The 25,045-nt window shown below is 40.8% G+C and overlaps 2 protein-coding genes across 2 annotated transcripts in view; one reads left to right on the plus strand and one right to left on the minus strand.

Annotated features, from left to right (window-relative positions):
- Positions 1-5,225: 5,225 nt before the first annotated feature.
- Positions 5,226-6,903, plus strand: LOC121536744 (2-oxoglutarate receptor 1). The gene is made up of 2 exons (XM_041844257.1): positions 5,226-5,297; positions 5,406-6,903. The coding sequence occupies exon 2, from the start codon at positions 5,435-5,437 to the stop codon at positions 6,461-6,463; it is 1,029 nt and encodes a 342-aa protein (XP_041700191.1). The 5' UTR covers positions 5,226-5,297; positions 5,406-5,434; the 3' UTR covers positions 6,464-6,903.
- Positions 6,904-9,131: 2,228 nt separating this feature from the next.
- hs6st3b (heparan sulfate 6-O-sulfotransferase 3b) overlaps positions 9,132-25,045 on the minus strand; it is a 126,625-nt gene continuing 110,711 nt past the window's right edge. Inside the window, exon 2 of the mRNA XM_041844229.1 lies at positions 9,132-12,558. Coding sequence (XP_041700163.1) covers positions 11,823-12,558 — 736 coding nt within the window. The 3' untranslated portion in view covers positions 9,132-11,822. The remainder of the gene's footprint in view (positions 12,559-25,045) is intronic.

The following is a 25,045-nucleotide window of genomic DNA, read 5'->3' on the forward strand; positions in this document are numbered from 1 at the left end:
CTAGTGGTAAAAAACGACCACTTTAATATTGACAACAATATTCTGTATTTGCGATGTGAAGTTATATGTTTAAAAACTGTAGAAAATGTAATCAACCTTAGAATTTTGCCAATGCATCGCATGTAGATGTAATTTAGCATTATTCTTTATTCTTGCCAGAACATAAGGCACTCACATTTTTTAAAAAATTGGTTGGGCTGACTTAATGGCTTGACTGAAAATTGATTTGATTTAAAAAACAAACAAATTAAATCTATTTCTGCTCAGTGTATTCAAAATATCAAAATATCTTCATAATAATGTATCAATCATATTGCAAACATATGCAATTTCAGTTTATGGCCGCTAGATGTCATGCTCCTCCTGTCTGTTTTTCAGGACTACATGAGAAACTGGACCATCATCAGAGAATCATTCATTATCACTGTGGAATGTTTTCTATCAAGTTATTTGAAAGGTACTTTCTATTATCAAATGCATTCGCCAAGGGACGATTCACCGGACAATTGTTGGCTTTCTGTGGTGGACACACTCTTTTCACGCCACTTCGATACAAAGTGATTTTCGTAGCAGGTTAGGAGAGCATTTTCGCTAACACTAACCCTAAGTCACTTCGGTATCAAAGTGGCATGAAAATATTATTTCCCTTCTGTGGTAGGCCTATTCGGTGGCTGCAACCTGGTCTCAGAGCATCTCATATTATTCAGAATGTAAATCCGAGACACTCCATTTAGTATGATATATTACGTTTCGTATGGTTTGTATTAATTTGTGGATGTCCATCACCTATTTCATATGACATGTTACAAATTACAATTCATATTATATGTTACACATTTTCAAAATGTACAATATCTTACGAATTTGAAAAACGTATAATATGTTAAGAATTTCCTAAATGTATAATATGTTACGAATTCTAGATATGTGGCTAGGTGACTGACATTAGCTATGTGGCTAATGTTAGCTAGGCTAGGGTTTAGGGTTAGGGTTAAGGTTAAGTTTAGGAGTTAGGTTAAAGGGTTATGATTAGGGTTAGGAGAAGGGTTAGCTAAAAGGGTTAAGGCTATGTTTAGGGGAAGGGTTAGCTAAAAGGGTTAAGGTTAGGGTTAGGGAAAGGGTAAGCTAACGGGATCGCAGTGGAGAAGTTGGAAAGCTTCAAGTTCCTTGGTAAACACATCACTGACGAACTGAAATGGTCCACCCATGCAGACAGTGTGGTGAAGAAGGCGCAACAGAGCCTCTTCAAACTCAGGAGGCTGAAGAAATTTGGCTTGGCACCTAAAACCCTCACAAACTTTTACAGATGCACAATTGAGAGCATCCTGTCGGGCTGTATCACCGTCTGGTACGGCAACTGCACCGTCCGCAACTGCAGGGCTCTCCAGAGGGTGATACAGCCCGACAGGATGCTCTCAATTGTGCATCTGTAAAAGTTTGTGAGGGTTTTAGGTGCCAAGCCAAATTTCTTCAGTATTTAGTCAGCCACCAATTGTGCAAGTTCTCCCACTTAAAAAGATGAGAGAGGCCTGTAATTTTCATCATAGGTACACGTCAACTATGACAGACAAAATGAGAAAAATAAATCCAGAAAATCACATTGTAGGATTTTTAATGAATTTATTTGCAAATTATGGTGGAAAATAAGTATTTGGTCAATAACAAAAGTTTCTCAATACTTTGTTATATACCCTTTGTTGGCAATGACACAGGTCAAACGTTTTCTGTAAGTCTTCACAAGGTTTTCACACACTGTTGCTGGTATTTTGGCCCATTACTCCATGCAGATCTCCTCTAGAGCAGTGATGTTTTGGGGCTGTCGCTGGGCAAGGACTTTCAACTCCCTCCAAAGATTTTCTATGGGGTTGAGATCTGGAGACTGGCTAGGCCACTCCAGGACCTTGAAATGTTTCTTACGAAGCCACTCCTTCGTTGCCCGGGCGGTGTGTTTGGGATCATTGTCATGCTGAAAGACCCAGCCACGTTTCATCTTCAATGCCCTTGCTGATGGAAGGAGGTTTTCACTCAAAATCTCACGATACATGGCCCCATTCATTCTTTCCTTTACACGGATCAGTCGTCCTGGTCCCTTTGCAGAAAAACAGCCCCAAAGCATGATGTTTCCACCCCCATGCTTCACAGTAGGTATGGTGTTCTTTGGATGCAACTCAGCATTCTTTGTCCTCCAAACACGACAAGTTGAGTTTTTACCAAAAAAGTTCTATTTTGGTTTCATCTGACCATATGACATTCTCCCCAATCCTCTTCTGGATCATCCAAATGCACTCTAGCAAACTTCAGACGGGCCTGGACATGTACTGGCTTAAGCAGGGGGACACGTCTGGCACCGCAGAGATTTGAGTCCCTGGCGGCGTAGTGTGTTACTGATGGTAGGCTTTGTTACTTTGGTCCCAGCTCTCTTCAGGTCATTCACTAGGTCCCCCCGTGTGGTTCTGGGATTTTTGCTCACCGTTCTTGTGATCATTTTGACCCCACGGGGTGAGATCTTGTGTGGAGCCCCAGATCGAGGGAGATTATCAGTGGTCTTGTATGTCTTCCATTTCCTAATAATTGCTCCCACAGTTGATTTCTTCAAACCAAGCTGCTTACCTATTGCAGATTCAGTCTTCCCAGCCTGGTGCAGGTCTACAATTGTGTTTCTGGTGTCCTTTGACAGCTCTATGGTCTTGGCCATAGTGGAGTTTGGAGTGTGACTGTTTGAGGTTGTGGACAGGTGTCTTTTATACTGATAACAAGTTCAAACAGGTGCCATTAATACAGGTAACGAGTGGAGGACAGAGGAGCCTCTTAAAGAAGAAGTTACAGGTCTGTGAGAGCCAGAAATCTTGCTTGTTTGTAGGTGACCAAATACTTATTTTCCACCATAATTTGCAAATAAATTCATTAAAAATCCTACAATGTGATTTTCTGGAAAAGAAATTCTCAATTTGTCTGTCATAGTTGACGTGTACCTATGATGAAAATTACAGGCCTCTCTCATCTTTTTAAGTGGGAGAACTTGCACAATTGGTGGCTGACTAAATACTTTTTTTCCCCACTGTATGTATATATTCTTAAATTCCATTCCTTACTAGATTTGTGTGTATTGGGTATATGTTGTGAAATTGTTAGAAATTACTTGTTAGATATTACTGCACTGTCGGAGCTAGAAGCACAAGCATTTCTCTACACCCGCAATAACATCTGCTAAACACGTGTATGTGACAAATAGAATTTGATTTGATTTGATTAACATGCTCAGCAGTTGCAAAGTAGCTACAGTACCAGTCAAAAGTTTGGACACACCTACTCATTCAAGGGTTTTTCTTTTTTTAAACTATTTTCTACATTGTAGGATAATAGTGAAGACATCAAAACTATGAAATAACACATATGGAATAATGTATTAACCAAAAAAGTGTTAAACAAATCAAAATATATTTTATATTTGAGATTCTTCAAATAGCCACCCTTTGCCTTGATGACAGCTTCGCACACTCTTGGCATTCTCTCAACCAGCTTCACCTGGAATACTTTTCCAACAGTCTTGAAGGAGTTCCCACATACGCTGAGCACTTGTTGGCTGCTTTTCCTTCACTCTGCCCTCCGACTCATCCCAAACCATCTCAATTGGGTTGAGGTCGGGGGATTGTGGAGGCCAGGTCATCTGAAGGTGTGTTGGGTCATTGTCCTGTTGAAAAACAAATGATAGTCCCCCTAAGCCCAAACCAGATGGGATGGCTTATCGCTGCTGAATGCTGTGGTAGCCATGCTGGTTAAGTGTGCCTTGAATGCTCGTGTTTCTTGGCCCAAGCAGGTCTCTTCTTCTTATTGGTGTCCTTTAGTAGTGGTTTCTTTGCAGCAATTCGACCATGAATGCCTGATTCACACAGTCCCCTCTGAACAGTTGATGTTGAGATGTGTCTGTGACTTGAACTTCGTGAAGTATTTATTTGGGCTGGTAACTCTAATTAACTTATCCTCTGCAGCAGAGGTAACTCTGTGTCTTCCTTTCCTGTGGCGGTCCTCATGAGAGCCAGTTTCATCATAGCGCTTCATGGTTTTTGCGACTGCACTTGAAGAAACTTCCAAAGTTCTTGAAATGTTCGGTATTGACTGACCTTCATGTCTTAAAATAATGATGGACTGTCATTTCTCTTTGCTTATTTGAGCTGTTCTTGCCATAATATGGACTTGGTCTTTTACCAAATAGGGCTATCTTCTGTATACCACCCCTACCTTGTCACAACACAACTGATTGGCTCAAATGCATTAAGAAGGAAAGAAATTCCACAAATTAACTTTTAAGAAGGCACACCTGTTAATTGAAATGCATTCCAGGTGACTACCTCATGAACCTGGTTGAGAGAATGCCAAGAGTGTTTAACACTTTTTTGGTTACTACATGATTCCATATGTGTTATTTCATAGTTTTGATGTCTTCACTATTATTCTACAATGTAAAAAATTGTAAAAATAAAGAAAAACCCTTGAATGAGTAGGTGTGTCCAAACTTTTGACTGGTAGTGTAAAAAGTTGCAAGTAGTTGAAAAGTTGCAGATTAGCTAAAATGCTAAAGTTGTCCGTGATGAGATTCAAGCTCCCAAACTTTGGGTTGCTAGACGTCCGCGTTATAAACCCACCCAACCACCTTATTTTGTTTTTGCCTTAAGTAACCATCTAATTTGAGTATCCGGATCTACGTTTACAATATTACGTCTAGTCTATGAGACCAGGCTGTCTAATAAGGAAATGAACGGACATTCTACATGATCATTCTTAGTTGAACAATAACTTAGAGGTATGTCTGCTGTTTGTGAACTCAGTCAAGCAAACAGACATGACACATCTTCCAGGTATCTGGGATCAGGGAAGTCTGAAAAACAACAACTGCAGTAAATCACATGCATTGACAATAAAACATGTACAAGTAAGTTGTTGCACAATTTGGTTTAATTAGTGACCTAAAATCACTCTCAATTAGGTTGTAATGGTATAATGTTTTATTTTCTATTTAAACCCACCAATCTCAAGTAATCTAACCATTGTGTCAAATCACAAATGTACTGTATAAATCACTACTACTGATTCTTGTCGGCTTAGTTTGAGTAGACCTTTGAGACCTTTAAAGCTGTAAGGACATCTAATGCACCCTGCTGAAGAAATAATGGGTGTATTACACTTCCTCAGTTGGGTGGCGGTGGTACACAGTCTTTGGGGGAGGGCTCTGGGATGCTGTTAAAACTGACTGCTGCCTGAAGTGACACACGGATACTGGAGCAACACTGCAGCTAATAGTAAGAACAGATGCATTTTCCCCATATAATTTATTTCTATGATTCTCTATTTCTTTCTATGATTTTTATTGTAATAGCATGTGCAATCTCCACTTGTGTCTGTCTTAGGTCAATTTGTTGGCTCACACAACACAACCATGACTAGCGAAGACAGTGATAATAAGACTTCTGAATGTTTCCCAGTGGATGAGTACATAAAGAGATACTACCTTCCGTTCATGTATGGGATCATCTTTATAGTGGGGCTTGTGGGTAACATCACCTCAATCATCATCTACGTGGTCAGGCTGCGCCCATGGAAGAGCAGCAGCATCATCATGGTGAACCTTGCCTTGGCAGACCTCCTGTATGTTCTGTGTCTGCCCTTCCTGGTCCACTACTACATCCATGACGACTGGATCATGGGCGAGGTCATGTGTCGCATTGTCCGCTTTAGCTTCCACTTCAACCTGTATGGCAGCATCCTCTTCCTCACCTGCCTGAGTGTGTTCCGCTATGTGGTTGTGGTCCACCCGCTGATGGCAGCCCAGGTGCAGAGGAAGAGCTGGGGTGTCATCGCCTGCCTGGCTGTGTGGTTCATATCTGTGTTGGAGATTATACCCATGGTCTACATGATCACTGTGGAGAAGACTGAGAACAATATGACTTCATGCCTAGATTTTGCTAGTAATGATCCAGAAGTGGTGTGGGTCTATGGCTGGCTACTCACAGTCCTGTGCTACCTACTCCCCCTAGTGGTGGTGTGCCTGAGCTACGCCCGTGTTGCATGTGAGCTGGCCGGTGGGCCCCATGAGAGCCGTCCGAGCAGGGTGCGTGCCCGCAGGCTGACTGTGCTGATCCTGGTTGTGTTTGTGCTATGTTTCACACCCTTCCACATCCTCCGTGCCCTGCGGGTTTACACCCGGATGGAAGCCCAAAGACTGTTGCCCTGTATGCTACTGAGGGGGGTCAATGCAGCCTACACCATCTCCAGACCCCTGGCAGGGCTCAACACCTTCTTCAACCTGGCTCTGTACACGCTGGCTGGAGACAGGTTCCACCAGGCGGTCCTTGGCCTCCTCGGCTGGAGACCCCAGTTTCTCAAGACCAAGAGGCCCATCATGGTGGCCGTGATCGGCCAACCAGGCAGCAACAGTATGTCACAGGCTAACCTGCCAAAGAGCTGAGTCAAAATATTACACAACATTTTATATACATATGGTTGATTTATTTCATTTCAAAACACAGAAGTCTGCTTTTGGATTTTGACAATATAAATGTTCTCTTTACTACTTACTAACTTAGTAACTTACAAATATACTGCTCGCCTTTGAGTAACTTTATTAGATGCTGTCTTTCTAGGGTGACCATGTTTCTGAACATTAATGATATTGTCAAAATCTTCAAGCCATAAAACTGGTTCTGTTTACTGCAGTGCAAGATAAATCACAGCAGTGGGCTCTTATCTTGAGTAGACTGGATTCAGTTTGGAAATTCTAGGTTTCTGGGTCAGTCTTTTATTGGCAATACATTGCATTATAACAAGCTGTACAATCATACAACATATAATAATGTTAACATGTTGGTATGCTGAAGTTTAATCAATAAAATGTGTTAATCACTGTCAGTAAATATTGGACTTTTATTTTATTTCACCTTTATTTTATCAGGGAGTCATACTGAGACCAAGGTCTCTTTTATAGATGAGCCCTGAATTAAATAAATTACAGAAAATACACACATCAAAATATAAATACTAAATGCAAGCAGAAAGAAAAACATGGTCATAAAAAACAACAACATTAATCAGTAATAAGGTCTTCAATCAGCTTTCTGAATTGCCCAAGAGGCACTAGAACATCAAATGTAAGAACAGAGAAGACTTACAATATTAGACTCAAATATTGCCTCAAAATATTGGACTGAGGATAAAACACTGTCACCTATGATCTAGCTATAGAGTCATAGCTTTAATAAGTATATCAGACTACGATGCAGGTGATTGCCCTTGCGATTCACTTAGAAAAGCTGTGAACCTTTTCCTTTCATTTGGCTGGCTCTCGAGTGGGGGAAGATTAGTAGAAAAGCTCAGAAAGCTTTCAAAGGTGAATAATAATAATCAGTTATATAGGGAAGAAATACAGTGAGGGAAAAATGTATTTGATCCCCTGCTGATTTTGTACATTTGTCCATTGACAAAGAAATGACCAGTCTATAATTTTAATGGTAGATTTATTTGAACAGTGAGAGACAGAATAACAACAAAAAAATCCAGAAAAACGCATGTCAAAAATGTTGATTTGCATTTTAATGAGGGAAATAAGTATTTGACCCCTGTGGACAGGTGTCTTTTATACAGGTAACAAACTGATATTAGAAGCACTCCCTTTAAGAGTGTGCTCCTAATCTCAGCTCGTTACCTGTATAAAAGACACCTGGGAGCCAGAAATCTTTCTGATTGAGAGGGGGTCAAATACTTATTTCCCTCATTAAAATGCAAATCAACATTTTTGACATGCGTTTTTCTGGATTTTTTTGTTGTTATTCTGTCTCTCACTGTTCAAATAAATCTACCATTAAAATTATAGACTGATCATTTCTTTGTCAGTGGGCAAACGTACAAAATCAGCAGGGGATCAAATACTTTTTTCCCTCACTGTATATGTACGACAAGTTTTACATGACATTATATCCTGATTGTGTAAGGATCCATTTGTGGAGGTGGACCATGTTTGTTCACATCAGCCAACAGTAAAAAATCAACAGTGATTTCACATTTCACTAAATGTGCCTGTCTGTACACAATAATAATCCAGACATCTGAACTTCCTCAAACAGTAGGATTGGAACCACAAAGCAGGAGCATAGAAAATAATACAGTACATTTTATGTTAACTGTCTGAGAAGCTATTCTCCTTGTTTGTGGGTATGAGTAATTTCCCTTCCTCATACCACAGCTAGGAGGAAGCAAGAGGGATCTGTAGGGAGTAGACTAGACAGTAGAGTCTGTCTGTTTGTCTGTCTTTCTGTCTGGTGGTTCCTGCCTTGATTAGAACCTTGAAGAAAACACTTTTTTTTGCAATAAAATGAATGAGGTGTTTGAAAGAAGATGAGTCTTCATTCATTCGACTTATTTACTGCACAGTTGAGAGTCAGGGCAATTTCCTGCAGAGAGAAGCTTGTCTTAGGCAGGTAATAGTCAAATCAGTGTCTAATAAGCAGACCAATATTTCCTTACCTTGTTACTGCTGAATAACAGCAAATGGAAGAGACTGATGATTGTACAGTGCATATATATACATATATATATATATATATACACACTGCTATTTCTGGACCAGAACATTCTGAATTATTCTCCCTTGTTCCCTTAGCTCTCCCTTAGTAATAAGCTCACTATGGCAAGAGGAAAGGAACTTGAATATTTCCATAAACAAGTAGTGTTCTTCTCAATGGTCCTCTCCTTTCTAAGTTTGGTGTTTTACAATGCATATACTATATCTTATTGAAATGTAATCCTCAGGAGACAGACACACACATGAAGTGAAACACTTCCTCTATACCACACTTCATTATGATGCATGATTATGAAAATATTGATTGAGAAAATACATGCCAAAATCTTGCAAACACAACCAATGCTAATAATCCATGTAAACATATATGATAAAGATAGATGTTGGATGCCTGGTCCCATGACTGGGACTGTGTTTATTTGGGCTGTTTGCTAACATGGACGAAGCTAGTGCTTATATTGCATTTGAAAGGTCAAGATCTCATGAATGTGGTTAAATGTCGTTGAATAACATTCCTAATGTCTATGGCTTCATACCAATGATTCCAGGCAGAAAAGGGTCATGTTTGTTCAATGCATTTATTTCTAATATCTGAAGTAGTATTCACCCAGCTTTGCAGACCTGACAAGAAAATTGCTGATAAAGTATAACACATCAAATGGCATCAAGACTGTCCTTTTCATACACAATAATTTGACCAGGAACATACAGGTTCATACATTTAGAAAGTTCTCCCTAGAGTGATGGTATTATAACCTTTTTCCTTTTAGACAAAACTCCCTTGTTTGTAATAAATAAATGCAAGATTACCTGTTTTTCAAAGATGTGCACTTTGAGTGGCAGTTGAAGTTCATTCAAATCACTCTTTCACAACATGGCATGTCACAGGGCTTTGGGGATGGCAGTACAATATCTAGTGTGACATTCCCTTTTTAGGCTCGATTTCATCACTATATTTACACTGGTCTGATAAAGATAATAGGTTTGAAATATACATTTCAGACTTTCCAGACTTTGCGTCAATATACACATCCCACTACTGTAAGTTTGAGCGGATAACAACGACATAAATATAAGCTGTTGTTTTCGTCATGGAGATTGCTTTACAGCACATTCCACCCCCACCCCCCCAAAAAACGTGGTATTGTATCCATAATGTTGATTTGAAAATGCTGGGGCAATGTATTAACATGGTGTGTTGGCTCATTGAAATTGCAGGCAAACTTGTGATCAATATACAATAATGATACGCACACACACTCCAATCATTTTATAGCTTAAACAATTATTTAAAACTCAAAAGGACCAGTTTCCTGCAAACAGATGTTGCATATTCCTGAATGAAAACACACTTTCAATAGAGCTTTTCCATTTAGCAGGTTTTTTAGTCCAAGAGCAGGCCTAATCTGGATTCGGGATACCAACCCAAACTGTGATAATGGTTACTATTACATTACAGTAAATCAACTAACTGGATACAAACTTACTTAAACAACAAACAATTCCACTCATCGGTTAAGGTTAATGGACCAAAACTGTGCTCAGTGATCAGAGAGACCTATATCTTCTGAATACATCAAGTAAAAGCAGGATACATGTGAAAATAAAAGCAGCATCAAATTCATATTTTTATAAAAAATATTGTAATTGGAGATTTGAAATGTTCATAACAGAACAACAGATCAGAATAGCAAATCTAATATTTAATCTAACATGATATCATCATCACAGTCATCTGGAAGTAATTCAACCTTAACAATTAGATTCATCTCCTTTGTTACTTTCATGTTTGTTTAATGTTCATTCAGAAGTTACCTGTATTTTGAGGGGGACAATCAAACAGAAATGAGATATGGTACATTTAATCTCCTTCCTACTACAGGAACCTACTTTATTCTGCTTCCGTGTCATCTCAGGCTGTTATTCTGCTAGCATTACAACTCCCCTCACAGCCCACAATGCCGTTGGCATGGGCTCCACAAACATGTTAAACCATGGAGTGTGACGGGGTGAGCACGAGGGCCGAATGCTGATCACCTCATTGACAGTCAGTTCACACACCAACCACACTGACCTGGCTCCTCAGTCCTCACCTAGAGCATTTACCTACTGGTTATCTCTACCTTCTGGAGAAGACTACTTTAACAATTCAAGCTTAACATTTTGGAAAAAATGTCCTTGAAGAGTTCTTTCCATTTGTAATGTGAAAGATGAATATGGTAAGTCTGGTCAGTGCAAAATATAAATCAGGCTGATTTTCTTCAGGGTAATCCTCTCTTTGTGAGTCTATGATTGACTTCACATTCCAACACACTGATAGTGGATGAACAGGAACAGCAGTTCCTCCGAGTTGAAACTTGAAAGGTGTTGCATGTAGATGAACTCTACTGAATATTGCACCCTAGAAAACATTTTTGCATCATAATCAAAACATCTGAAATTATCTTGACTGACTACAACTACACTATATTTGTTTGAGGAAATGTAAATATAATTGAAACTGCCATGATAAGATGAAATTAAATACTTTTTATCTTATTTCTGAGAAGTTGTCAATTGCAAGGTCCTATTACGAAAACATTAGCTACGTAAACAAAGACAAATATTTTATAAGTAGGTGTACTTTGGCTCTCATCATTTCTTTTGGAAGTAACTCTCCATCCTCAAACCGTTTCTCAAATATAATATGGACACATGACATGCAAGAATCAGCACTTTTATATTGTTTTCTGTTGAACTACTATATTCCAGCCAGTTGCAACAAAAAAACACTGATTGATATCCACCCCTTGACATTGAGAGTCCCAATAAAAAAGTAATTACTAGCAGCGTCTTTTGATTGTGTCTTCTTTAAGCTTCATTTACTGTCTTTAAAGAGTTATCATAATCTACATGATAATAAATAACCATGACTAAGAGGCAGGAAAGCAAAGGAGCAGCAAAACAAATCATTACAAATAAATACATTAAACCATCCATTTGAAAATGTAAGACACCAAAGGGCACTCCAAGGCAGAGCTTCTGTGATACTGACTCACAGACTTGGCAGTTTCATAACCAGAAAGAAACTTTAGCAGAGCGCTAGGATCACACTGAAGCTGAGAAAGAGATAAAGATAGAGATAGTAGATAGAAAAAGATAGAGCGATAGAGAGATATTGACAGAGGGAGAGAGAGAGAGTACCATGTGAGTCTATTCTGTAGGTGATCACCAGTGACCTCTCTCTGTGTGCGTGGTCAGGGGTGTGACCTCACCAGCGGGCCACCTGGCTGGTGTAGTCTTCAGTGGTCGTGGCCAGCTCACCTCCGCCTCCGCCCCCGTACCCCCGGCGTCTGGGGAGTGAGGCCCTGCTCTGCTCCCTCTGCTCACGGAGCCAACGGCGCTCCTCACGCCTCTTCAAACGCTCCGCCTGGTGCTCGCGCTGGCGGGTGTATTGGAAGCGCTGGAGGAACAGGTCCTTGGCATACTCGTACAGCTGCACATCCAGATAGTTGAGCTCCTCGATGCGGCGGCGCACGGCCTCGCTCAGGTCCACGTTGGCTGCGCGCGTGCTGTTGATCTGCGTGAAGGCTGCGATGAAGCGCAGGCTGAATGTCCGCTCAAACAGGTACTGCGTCTTGCGCTGGAACTCGGTCAGGCCGTAGAAGGCCATGTTCTTCAGGTTGTTCATGGCGCTGCCCAGCAGGATGTGGTTGCGCTCGCTCTCGTTCATGGAGGACAGGTTGTAGCAGCCCACCAGGTTGAGGTCGGCCAGCATGCGCACCTGTCGGTTGTTGGCCAGGTTGGATGGGCAGTCCATGAACTCGGTTAGGGTGACGCCCGACCAGTCGTCCCCGCTGTAGCAGGTGGGCAGTTCGTCCTGTGTGGGAGAGCGCCCGTCACACATGTGCAGGGAGGTCTTCCAGGTGGCGCCACGCTGCACGTGCTTCCACTCGCTCAGGTAGCGGGAAACGGGGTCACGCAGCATGGTTATGTAGTAGAAGTCCCTGCAGCCAAAACAAACACAGTCAGAGAGCTATGAACACATCAACATCACACAGGCCCACGCAGCATTGTACTGACAGATGGTGACTTTTGTGACTGTGTATCACACTTCAAGGTTGGATGCTAATTACCAAACTGAAACTTTAGAGAGATTATCAGAGAGGTCTTTTTCCCCATTGTCCTTGAACAAAAAAGTTATTTATCGTGTCAACGGTAGGGGAATATCAACAAAGTAATTGGTGTTTTGAACTCACCTGAGGTTGTACTATTTGTTCATGAGCATGTCTAGTCATCAGAAATAGCCTGAAGCACAAACCTAGTTGGCCAATGATGTATATAAAACCTATCAGATCCATTCCTCAACATTCTGGCTTATCTGAATGAAGATAAAGTGTTTCTGACAGAAGTATTTTGCAGTCCTAATCAAGTGCTTTACCCATCAGTTGTCTACCAAACTAAGCTCCACGTTTTAGAGGAGAAATTCCAGTAGCACTTTGGTGGAGATGAGAGCTGTTAAATGAAATATATAATTTTTATACACATCACTGCCTCTCCTGCAGAGAGGGACTATCTCCTCAATCATTGTAAGCCTAGGGACAGCCACTGAACATATATATTTTTTTCAATTAATCAGTCTACTGCAATGCCAACTTAAGGACATTCAATGGAGAGGAACTCAGTACAGGCTACAGTAAAATTGGAGAATGTGCTGGAAAAATCCATAGCAGTAAGCAATGTAGCACAGAGTGAAAACATTGTCTAAAAGCTGTTGAGAATATACTCTGCAACCTACTCAATAAAATGGTATGTAGGCAGTAGGAATCATAATAAAACGATATGTACGCAGTAGGAATCATAATAACAATATATGTACGCAGTAGGAATCATAATAAAACGATATGTACGCAGTAGGAATCATAATAAAACGATATGTACGCAGTAGGAATCATAATAAAACGATATGTAGGCAGTAGAAATCAAATACAGTACTACAGTTCCACGATACTGACCAGCTCCAAATGGCAAAACATATAAGAAGAGACACCTGATATGTTTTCGTCACTTTACATTGCAAAGAGAGCTGTCCATTTACACAAATTCCACACCTGCTCTATCACCACAAGGCTTTCAGACAACTTCAAAGGAAAAACATCAGACTCCCAAACTCCAGGTCGGTACGCCAAGGCATCCTGAGGTAGAGAGCAGTGCTGGGCTGGGGCAGGTGTTGGCTGGGCAGGCCTCCCCTGAGGTGATGTCCTCTGAGTGCCAGTGAATATTTAATGGGGCCGCATTCGGATGTGACCCGGGAGAGCAGACTGGCCGGATAAAGTGGGATGTGCCGCTGAGACTTCACACTGATTCCAAAGCTGGTCGGCTTTTCAGGTCCTCCATAAACACACACACACACACACACACACACAGGTAAATAGACGTATGCACATGCAGGGTTGCACGTACGCAGGTGCACACGCATGCACACACTCATGGCCCAGTATTTTAACAAACGGTATAGTCTCGTATAGTCATTGTTTTAGGTATTCTGAGGAGGATGTCCTGTTCCTTGTATTTTGCTCAAACTACTACAAATTATGTTTCTCCCTTGTCAGTTCTATAAAATCAGCGCTTAAAAAATAAAGAGTGCTGCGATTACGACACTGTCATGTCCATAGTCATAGTCTGCAAGTATACACCACAAAGTAACATGCAAGAATCGAGAAATCTACACTTAACTGATTTTGTGTCACTAATCTAGACCCCATAATGTCAAAGTGGATTTTTTGTTGTTGTTGATTTTTTTTAAACAAATTAATAACAAATGAAAAGATCAATGTCTTGAGTCAATAAGTATTCAACTTACTGTCATGGCAAGCCTAAATAAGTACAGAGTAAAAATGTGCTTAACAAGTCACATAAAAAGTTGCATGGACTCCCTCTGTGTGCAATAATAGTGGTTAATATGATTTTTGAATGACTACCCAATCTCTGTACCACACACACACAATTATCTGTAAGGTCCCTCAGTCGATTCAACCACAAAGACCAGGGAGGTTTTCCAATGCCTCACAAAGAAGGGCACCTATTTATTGGTAGATGGGTGAAAATAAAAAAGCAGACAATTAATATTTATTTGAGCATGGTGAAATTATCAATTACGCTTTGGATGGTGTATCAATACACCCAGCCACTATAAAGATACAGGCGTCCTTCCTTCACCATGAGGCCAATGGTGATTTTAAAACAGAGTTGAATGGCTGTGATAGGGGAAAACTGAGGATGGATCAACAATATTGTAGTTACTCCACAATACTAACCTAAATTACAAAGTGAAAAGAAGGAAGCCTGTACAGAATAAAATATATTCCACAAAATATTCCAAAAAATACAGCCTGTTTGCAATAGGGCACTAAAGTAAAACTGCAAAAAATGTGGCAAAGAAATGAACTCCTGAATACAAAGTGTTATGTTTGGGGCAAATCCAACACAACACATAACTAAGTACCACTCTTCATATTTTCAAACATGGTGGTGGCTGCATCATGTTATGGGTATGCTTGTCTTGGGCAAGGACAAGGGAGTTATTTAGGATAAAAATAAACATAATAGAGCTAAGCACAGGCAAAATTCTAGAGGAAGAATTGGTTCAGTCTGCTTTCCAACAGACACTGGGAGACAAATTCACCTAAAATCAACCTAAAACACAAGGACAAATATACACTGGAGTTGCTTACCAAGATGACACTGAATGTTCCTGAGTGGCCTAGTTACAGTTTTTACTTAAATAGGCTTGAAAATCAATGGCAAGACATGAAAATGGCTGTCTAGCAATAATCAACCACCAACTTGACAGAATTTTATAAAGAATAATGGGCAAATATTGTACAATCCAGGTATGCAAAGCTCTTAGAAACTTACCCCAAAACATTCACAGCTTTAATTGTTGCCAACGTTGATTCCAACATGTATTGACTCAGGGGGTTGAATACTTATCTAATCAAGATATATTAGTGTTTAATTTTTCATAATAAAAAGAAACATAGTATAGTTTTTCTTCCACTTTGACATTAGAGTATTGTGCGTGGATCGTTGACAAAAAATGACAATTAAATACATTTTAATGCCACTTTGTAACATAACAACATGTGTAAAGGGGTATGAATACTTTCTGAAGGCAACATAGAACAGCAATATTTATGGCTGTTTTTCTGTGTCTCCAGGCAACACATGGCATCTTCACAGTAATAGCATATTATTATTAAATGACACTAAAGCATGTAATATGAAAACGTGTTTGTTCCTTATGCATCAATTACTTAACAGCAATGACATGATCAATCATGATTACCATGATTATCCCCAAATCAAGTATTGTGGGGAAAAGGTTTCAGAAAGTATACCCTAACACTCCAATAACTCCCCTGTGATGTAACTATGTGCTGTGGCGTCAGTATCTATGGGTGCAGGAGAGTGCAGTGTAGTCAGTGGGTGGTGAGTAGAACAGAGCACCCTCTCTCTCTTTCCCATCCGTGGTGAGATGGCAGTATGTCTCAGGCAGTAAGCTGTGATTAGAGCCCCGCTGGCAGCAGCTGTATCCTAGCTCTTCTCTTCCTCCTGGAGTGGATCGCCCAGCCCCAGCTACAGCAGACAGACACATCCTCATTAAGCTGTCTCAGGGACACAAACACATGCAGCAAGTGTTGCCTGAGCACGCCAGCACGCTCTAAGGTCATCCGTGTGCACCATCAGTGTCACGGCGCATCAGCATCAAAGTCTCGAGAGAGAAAGGAGACTGGCCCTGCATCCCACAGATGGACTTCAGACAGGGGGGTGAGTCGGCCCAGCGAGCTACCGCCCTCCGTCCTGTTCTAATAATCACTTCATATAGCCATTATCCGCAATTACAAGTGGAGCTGGCAGTTGCCATCTTGAATCTTCAGAGATAATAATTTGGAGTTTGTTAATGTGCTGATGATTTCTCCCTGTTGATTTGTTTACGTGTGATTGGTTAAACAGAAAATGATTAAAGGATATAAAACATTTTTTAATTTGGCGTCGTTTCATAAAGCCCCCAGGATGCAGACAGAGACACATCCTGTGCCAAGAATTTCCAGCTCACTTAAAGTGTTTAAGTTGAGAGGCCTGCTGAACCCCTGTTAATCATGGATCAATAATGGATGTGAAGCATATTGCATCTCAGTCAGCTCCAGAATGCTCATCTAAGAAGCTGCAGCAAGACCCAACTGGAGCAGAGACTAACGACAGGTCATTAACATGGAAGAGGAGTATAAGAGCATATGAATTCCTATAAGGCTGAGAGGAAGTAATGCAGCTGAGTAAATGGATATTTAAACTTGTATAGAAATTGTACACTATGCACATGAGGAAGACATCATAAACTCAGCAAAAAAAGAAACGTCGCTTTTTCAGGATCCTGTTTTTCAAAGATAATTCGTAAAAATCCAAATAACTTCACAGATCTTCATTGTAAAGGGTTTAAACACTGTTTCCCATGCTTGTTCAATGAACCATAAACAATGAATTGAGGTCACAGTTATGAAAACTTAGGATACTAAAGAGGCCTTTCTACTGACTCTGAAAAACACCAAAAGAAAGATCCCCAGGGTCCCTGCTCATCTGCGTGAACGTGCCTTAGGCATGCTGCAAGGAGGCATGAGGACTGCAGATGTGGCCAGGGCAATAAATTGCAATGTCCGTACTGTGCGATGCCTAAGACAGTGCTACAGGGAGACAGGACGTACAGCTGATCGTCCTCGCAGTGGCAGACCACGTGTAACAACACCTGCACAGGATCAGTACATCCGAACATCACACCTACGGGACAGGTACAGGATGGCAACAACAACTGCCCGAGTTACACCAGGAATGCACAATCCCTCCATCAGTGCTCAGACTGTCCGCAATAGGCTAAGAGAGGCTGGACTGAGGGCTTGTAGGCCTGTTGTAAGGCAGGTCCTCACCAGACATCACCGGCAACAACGTCGCCTATGGGCACAAACCCACCTTCGCTGGACCAGACAGAACTGGCAAAAAGTGCTCTTCACTGACAAGTCGCGGTTTTGTCTCACCAGGGGTGATGGTCGGATTCACGTTTATCGTCGAAGGAATAAGCATTACACCGAGGCATGTACTCTGAAGCGGGATCAATTTGGAGGTGGAGGGTCCGTCATGGTCTTGGGCGGTGTGTCACAGCATCATCGGACTGAGCTTGTTGTCATTGCAGTCAGTGTTCTGCCATGGCCAGCGAAGAGCCCGGATCTCAATCCCATTTAGCACGTCTGGGACCTGTTGGATCGGAGGGTGAGGGCTAGGGCCATTCCCCCCAGAAATGTCAGGGAACTTGCAGGTGCCTTGGTGGAAGAGTGGGGTAACATCTCACAGCAAGAACTGGCACATCTGTTGCAGTCCATGAGGAGGAGATGCACTGCAGTACTTAATGCAGGTGGTGGCCACACCAGATACTGACTGTTACTTTTTTTTTCACCCCCCCTTTGTTCAGGGATACATTATTCAATTTCTGTTAGTCACGTCTGTGGAACTTGTTCAGTTTATGTCTCAGTTGTTGAATCTTGTTATGTTCATACAAATATTTACACATGTTAAGTTCGCTGAAAATAAACGCAGATGACAGTGAGAGGACGTTTCTTTTTTTTGCTGAGTTTATTTACTGAATCTGATGAATATCTGATTAAAATGTCAGATGTATCTGTCTAGCTTAACTTCAATTACAATCACTATCAACACAATATGTTCCAATTTCTGCAGTCGCAATCGACAACTTGAGAGTTAGAGAGTTATTTACTGGCATACAATAGCGGCTTTACAGTAGCTGAGGACTTACCAACAGAGTATCTCTCTCTTTTATGATTTCTTCCTTAAACCAAGCTGGATAAAAGTAATATGAAGGACAACAGCCTATCCTAAAGACTGGCACAGCACCACAGGAAGAGTGACAGTGACTTGCCCCTTCCTCCTCCATCTCTACCTCCACTCCCATCTCTCCACACAGGGACCCATCTGTGCAGATGGTAAACTACTATTCATCCAAGCCAGTGTTAGCTCAACAGCCAACTGGCTTTTAATTGCCTGTAATTAACCTCAATTACATGATTCTAGCCCGCTGCCCCTCCATGATTGCATGCTACTAAAAAGGAAAGTACACATTTAGCCCCAGCACATGGTCTTCACTGAGGTGAGGGAACTGGCTTCACATGTCAACCAACTGGAATTAGTGAAGTGTGGGCAGGATATTGTTGCAGATGCCTGAAGGTAGACCCAAACTACAGATCTGTCTGCTAACTGTGCAGAACGTTGCTATAAACTACTCTGCTACTAAATGTCTACCACTGTGTGCCTGCAAATAAGTAAGGCAAACCTTGTCCAGAAACTTCAGCACCGAAGCTGACTGATCTCGTGTGAGGGAGAACTCCGGAGTGTTGTTTGAAGAAATTGCCTCTGATATCTTTCCCTTGAGGTTCTCCCTCAATCTGTTCACTTGCTATTGTGCCATGTCTGGTTTATAGTCGCTTTAGAATAGCTTTGATCGTTTTGTTTGCTAGCTCGGTGTATCTGCTGGAATTAGACAGGGGATGTGTAGTGTGTGCTGAGTCTGACTTTATGTTATGTGGCTGATTAGACTTGCTCAACACCTATTTGTGCCCTGCATCATGTTTTTTATTTTTTTTTATTTCACCTTTATTTAACCAGGTAAGCCAGTTGAGAACAGGTTCTCATTTACAACTGCGACCTGGCCAAGATAAAGCAAAGCAGTGCAATAAAAACAACACAGAGTTACATATGGGGTAGAAAACATAAAGTCAAAAATACAACAGAAAATATATATACAGTGTGTGCAAATGTAGAAAGTTATGGAGGTAAGGCAATAAATAGGCTATAGTGCAGAATAATTACAATAGTATTAACACTGGAATGCTAGATGTGCAAGAGATTATGTGCAAATAGAGATACTGGGGTGCAAAAGAGCAAAATAAATAACAATATAGGGATGAGGTAGTTGGGTGGGCTAATTTCAGATGGGCTGTGTACAGGTGCAGTGATCGGTAAGGTGCTCTGACAACTGATGCTTAAAGTTATTGAGGGAGATAAGAGTCTCCAGCTTCAGAGATTTTTGCAATTCGTTCCAGTCATTGGCAGCAGAGAACTGGAAGGAATGGCGGCCAAAGGAGGTGTTGGCTTTGGGAATGACCAGTGAGATATACCTGCTGGAGCGCAGACTACGGGTGGGTGCTGCTATGGTGACCAATGAGCTAAGATAAGGCGGGGATTTGCCTAGCAGTGATTTATAGATGGCCTGGAGCCAGTGGGTTTGACGACGAACATGTAGTGAGGACCAGCCAACAAGAGCGTACAGGTCACAGTGTAATACAATGTAATAGATGTAATAGAATGTAATAGAAATGAATATGCAACAAATTCCAGTGGACTGCGCTTAAGGCCATTTCAGACGGTTGCGCTGCGTTTCATATTGGACCTGGCGAAACCTCAAACCTACTGCCCCCTCCGTCTTGCTGATCAGACCACTGAGGTATAATAAGGATCAGACGGTGCTTTTCATGAGCCTCAGAAGTTCAGTCTGCCCAGCAGGGTTACAAGGGTCAAACAACTCTCTGTGCTGCTACCTTTTATTCAAAGGCAGTCTCCTCTTATTAAAGAGATGCATCACAGAGAAAATGATAAAGCTTGCCAAAATCAAGCTTAAACTAGTATGTGCTTTAAATCATGTGAACGTATTAATATTTGTCTGTCCCTATAGACATAATAAAAAAAATAAGCATTATATCCAACCTTTAATATGCATCGTAGGTCATGCTTTTGGGACAGACACTTCCAGTGACTCCTCTAACATCCATGTCATTGGAGCAGGAGTGTCTGTGTAAACTTGGCTTATTATGCAAGAGTCATTGTCCTTCCTTCCTGTCAATAAATCGCCTTAATGAGTTTGACTTTACTCAAACCAATCCAGAACATTATCCACAGAGCAAACCCACTACTATGGTTAGAGGTGACCGTTCCCTTTCCCAGTCCTTTGATGTCAATATACAAGAAGACTGTCCAATGTCAAGGGTTTTACATGAGGAGATGTTCTTCCTGTAGATGTACACCTCACTTGACTCCTGGCCTTTCCTCCGCTCTGCTTCTCCTCCATGTCCTACAGACATCAGCGCTCCCTCAGGATTCCCAACCTTTCACTGCTCTAAAGGTTGTCGGATTAATCACGCTTCTGATTCCAGTCGTCTGTCTCTTCCACCACCTCCTTCACTCTACCACCTCTATCTTTTTCCCTCTCCCTGTGTCTTGCTCTCTCCTTGCTCGCTTTCTAAGTGGCATACTGATATTAACAACTGTGGAGCTTTTGTTCTTACATTTTAGTGTTAGATCTGGTTGTTTAAGTATCTGTATGTGAAAAAAGTATCTGTATGTAGCCTAGTGTTGACAAAAAAGAAGCAAAACTCCAGCAGACAGTTTGATTTAATCGGGACAAACTAATTTTGTCTGCTACTGTATGCCTGCCTCACCCAAGATTGCAGCTTGTTATATCTGAAATCACTATAAGGGAGAATGTGATCCAGTGCAAGCTGTTTCAGGAGAGGAGAAATCAATTCCTAATAAAAGAAACTGTGCTGACGGTTTGGGATGGTGTATTAGTTATATCATACTGCCTGTAGAGAGACGATAAATTACTCGACTTCATTATTCATTTTAGCAAGTTTTATTAAAACTCGACTGAAACAGACACGAATTTAGGTTTCATACACCTGAATCAACAACCTAATGAAATGCAGAAGTGAAAGAGATACAGCTTAAATAAGAAAGTAAATTGCCACTTAACAAAGGAAGTAATGTGGACAAAGTTACGCATACAGCCAGTCAGGTCCAACATTAGTGGCACCCTTGATGAAGATGAGCAAAATAAACTGTATAAAATAAATAACAAATACTGAACTATATTATATGCTCCAAAAAATGTGCTAATTATATTATTTATACTAGTACAATTGCTCAGAGAAACAGATGTTGTTTAACAAGTAATACTTGTTTTCCATTTTTTCCTCATACAGATTTTTCAATATCTTTCAATACCTCCCCTTGTGAGGATTTTGTGTTTATTTGTATTTATTAGGGATCCCCATTAGCTGTTGCCAAGGCAGCAGCTACTCTTCATGGGGGTCCAAACACATTAAGGCACTTACACTACATATCAAAAGATAAAACAGTACATCATATAACATTATTACACCCCTACATACATGTATCTACAATACAAAATGTATAACACCACCATACAACAATATTACAATGTACGTGTGTGTAGAGTGCTTGTGCTAGCGTTTGTGTGCGTATGGGTGTGTCTGTCCCTGTGTGTGTGTCTCTTCACAGTCCCCGTTGTTCCATAAGGTGTATTTTTTACCTGTTTTTTTTTCAATCTGATTCTACTGCTTGCATCAGTTACCTGATGTGGAATAGAGTTCCATGTAGTCATGGCTCTATGTAGTACTGTGCACCTCCCATAGTCTGTTCTGGACTTGGGGACTGTGAAGAAACCTCTGGTGGCATGTCTTGTGAGGTATGCATGGGTGCCCGATCTGTGTTCTAATAGTTTAAACAAACAGCTCGGTACATTCAGCTTGTCAACACTTTATACAAAAACAAGTAGTGATGAAGTCAATCTCTCTTCCACTTTGAGCCATGAGAGATTGACATGCATATCATTCATGTTAGCTCCCCATGTATTTTTAAGGGCCAGCCATGCTGCCCTGTTCTGAGCCAATTGTAATTGTTTTAAGTCCCTCTTTGTGGCACCTGACCACACGACTGAACAGTAGTCCAGGTGCGACAAAACTAGGGCCTGTCGGACCTGCCTTGTTGATAGAGTTGTTAAGGCAGAGCAGCGCTTTATTATGGACAGACTTCTCCCCATCTTAGCTACTGTTGTATCAATATGTTTTGACCATGACAGTTTACAATCCAGGGTTACTCCAAGCAGTTTAATCACGTCAACGTGCTCAATTTCCACATTATTCATTCAAATATTTAGTTGAGGTTTAGGGTTTAGTGAATGATTTGTCCCAAATACAATGCATTTAGTTTTGAAATATTTAGGACTAAATTATTCCTTGCCACCCATTCTGAAACTAACTGCAGCTCTTTGTTAAGGATAACAACACAGCCTTTTTCTAAAATGTTTTAGGAGATTGGAGAACATATTGGGAGGGATATTAGGCCATTTCTCCATACAGAATCTTTCCATATCCTTCGTCTGCGCTTATGGACTGCCCTCTTCAATTCAAACGGCAAGCTTTCAATGGGGTTCAAGCCCAGAGACTGAGATGGCCATTGCAAAATGTTGATTTTATTGTCATTTAACCATTTCTTTGTGGATTTTAATGTGTGCTTGGGGTTATTGTATTGCTGGAAGATCCACTTGCGGCCAAGTGTTCGGCTAAACCAGGTGTTTGGCTAAAATGTCCTGGTACTGGGTAAAGTTCATGATGCCGTTGACTTTAACAAGGGCCCCAGAACCAGTGGAAGCAAAATATCTCCATAACATCAAAGATCCACCACCATATTTTACAGTAGGTGTGGGGTTATTTTCTGCTTATGCATCCTTATTTAGACTCCAAACCGACCACTGGTGTGTGTGGCCAAAGAGCTCTATTTTCATGTCATCTGACCAAAGCACCTTTTCCAATCCAGGTGCCAATGCTGTTTAGCAAACTCCAGGCATTTACATTTGTTGGATGACATGAAATTAGAGCTCTTTGGCCACGCACACCAGTGGTGGGTTTAGCATTGAAATGAGAACGCACATGCAGAAAAGAACCTCATACCTACTGTAAAATATGGTGGTGAATCTTTGATTTTATGGAGCTATTTTGCTTCCACTGGTCCTGGGGCCCTTGTTAAGCCGATCAGTCCCGAGACCCCGGCAAAAATCGGCTTTTCAATTATCTGACTTTCATTTATCTGCATGTCCAGCCCTCATGAACTTTACCCAGTACCAGGAAATTTTTGCCAAAAACCTGGTTACCTCTGCCAGGAGGCTGAAACTTGGCCGCAAGTGAATCTTTCAGCAAGACAATAACCCCAAGCACACATCAAAATCCATTGCAGACAAAATCAAAAATGTTGCAATAGCCATCTTATTCCCGGACTTAAACCCCATGGAAAACCTGTGGTTTAAATTGAAGAGGGCAGTCCATAAGCACATATCAAGGATCTGGAAAGATTCTGTGTGAGGAATGTTCCAAGATCCCTCCCAATGTGTTCTCCAATATCAAAAAACATTTTAGAAAAAGGCTGTGTCATTATCCTCGCAAGGGGAGGGTGCTGGAGTACTGAAAACGGCTGCTAATCATTTTGACCCCTATCTTTTAGCAATTTATTTGTATTACTTGTTAAAATGTGTAAGTCGCTCTGGATAAGAGCGTCTGCTAAATGACGAAAATGTTTTTAAAATGTAAATGTAAAAAATATATATTTCTCTGAGCAATTGTATTAGTATAAAATAATTTATATTTTTTCCGTGCAATATAGCTCAGTATTTTCTATTATTTATTTTATACAGCCTTTTTGCTAATCTTTATCAAGTGTGTCAATCATTTTGGACCTGACTGTATGTATTATGCCTAGACAAGCAACACTACCATAAAGCTACAATATTGCATTATTCTCCTCATCTAACCCTGACTGTCAGGCTCACCTGCTGTGCTCTCCTGTCAATAGAGACAGGATAACAGCATCAGCCTCTGTTATTTCACTACCCCCTGACATGATCTGAGTAGCATGTATCTGAGTACCAGATCATGTCAGGCCTTAGCCAGTCAACAGCAGGACATTATGGAGATAGGGGTATGCCGCTGGTGCCGCCCCAGGCTAAACTGCTGCTTCGCTCAGCCTTAAGAGCACTCGTCCTTCTCAGCCTGCAAACAACAGTGCATTCGAAACACACTGTGTGCTCAACAACATAGAGTTTTGTACACACTCAACTGCTTGTGATATACATTGATGTAAATAACTTAAGTAAAAATAATTGAAAGTACTATTTAAGTAGTTTTTTGGGTATTTGTACTTCACTTTACTATTTATATTTTTGACAACTTTTACTTTTACTTCACTACATTCCTAAAGAAAATAATGTACTTTTTACTCCATACATTTTACCTGACACCCAAAAGTACTCGTTACATTTTGAATGCTTATCAAGAGAACATCCCTGGTCATCCCTACTGCCTCTGATCTGGTGGACTCACTAATCACATGCTTCATTTGGAAATCATTTCTGAGCGTTGAAGTGTGCCCCTGGCTATCCGTAACGTAAAAAACAAGAAAATTGTGCTGTTTGCTTAATATAAGGAATTTGAAACTATTTATACTTTTACTTTGAATACTTAAGTATATTTTAGCAATTACATTTACTTTTGATACTTAAGTATATTTAAAACAAAATGTTTT

Source organism: Coregonus clupeaformis, chromosome 23 (assembly GCF_020615455.1).
Source record: "Coregonus clupeaformis isolate EN_2021a chromosome 23, ASM2061545v1, whole genome shotgun sequence".
Lineage (NCBI taxonomy): Eukaryota > Metazoa > Chordata > Actinopteri > Salmoniformes > Salmonidae > Coregonus > Coregonus clupeaformis.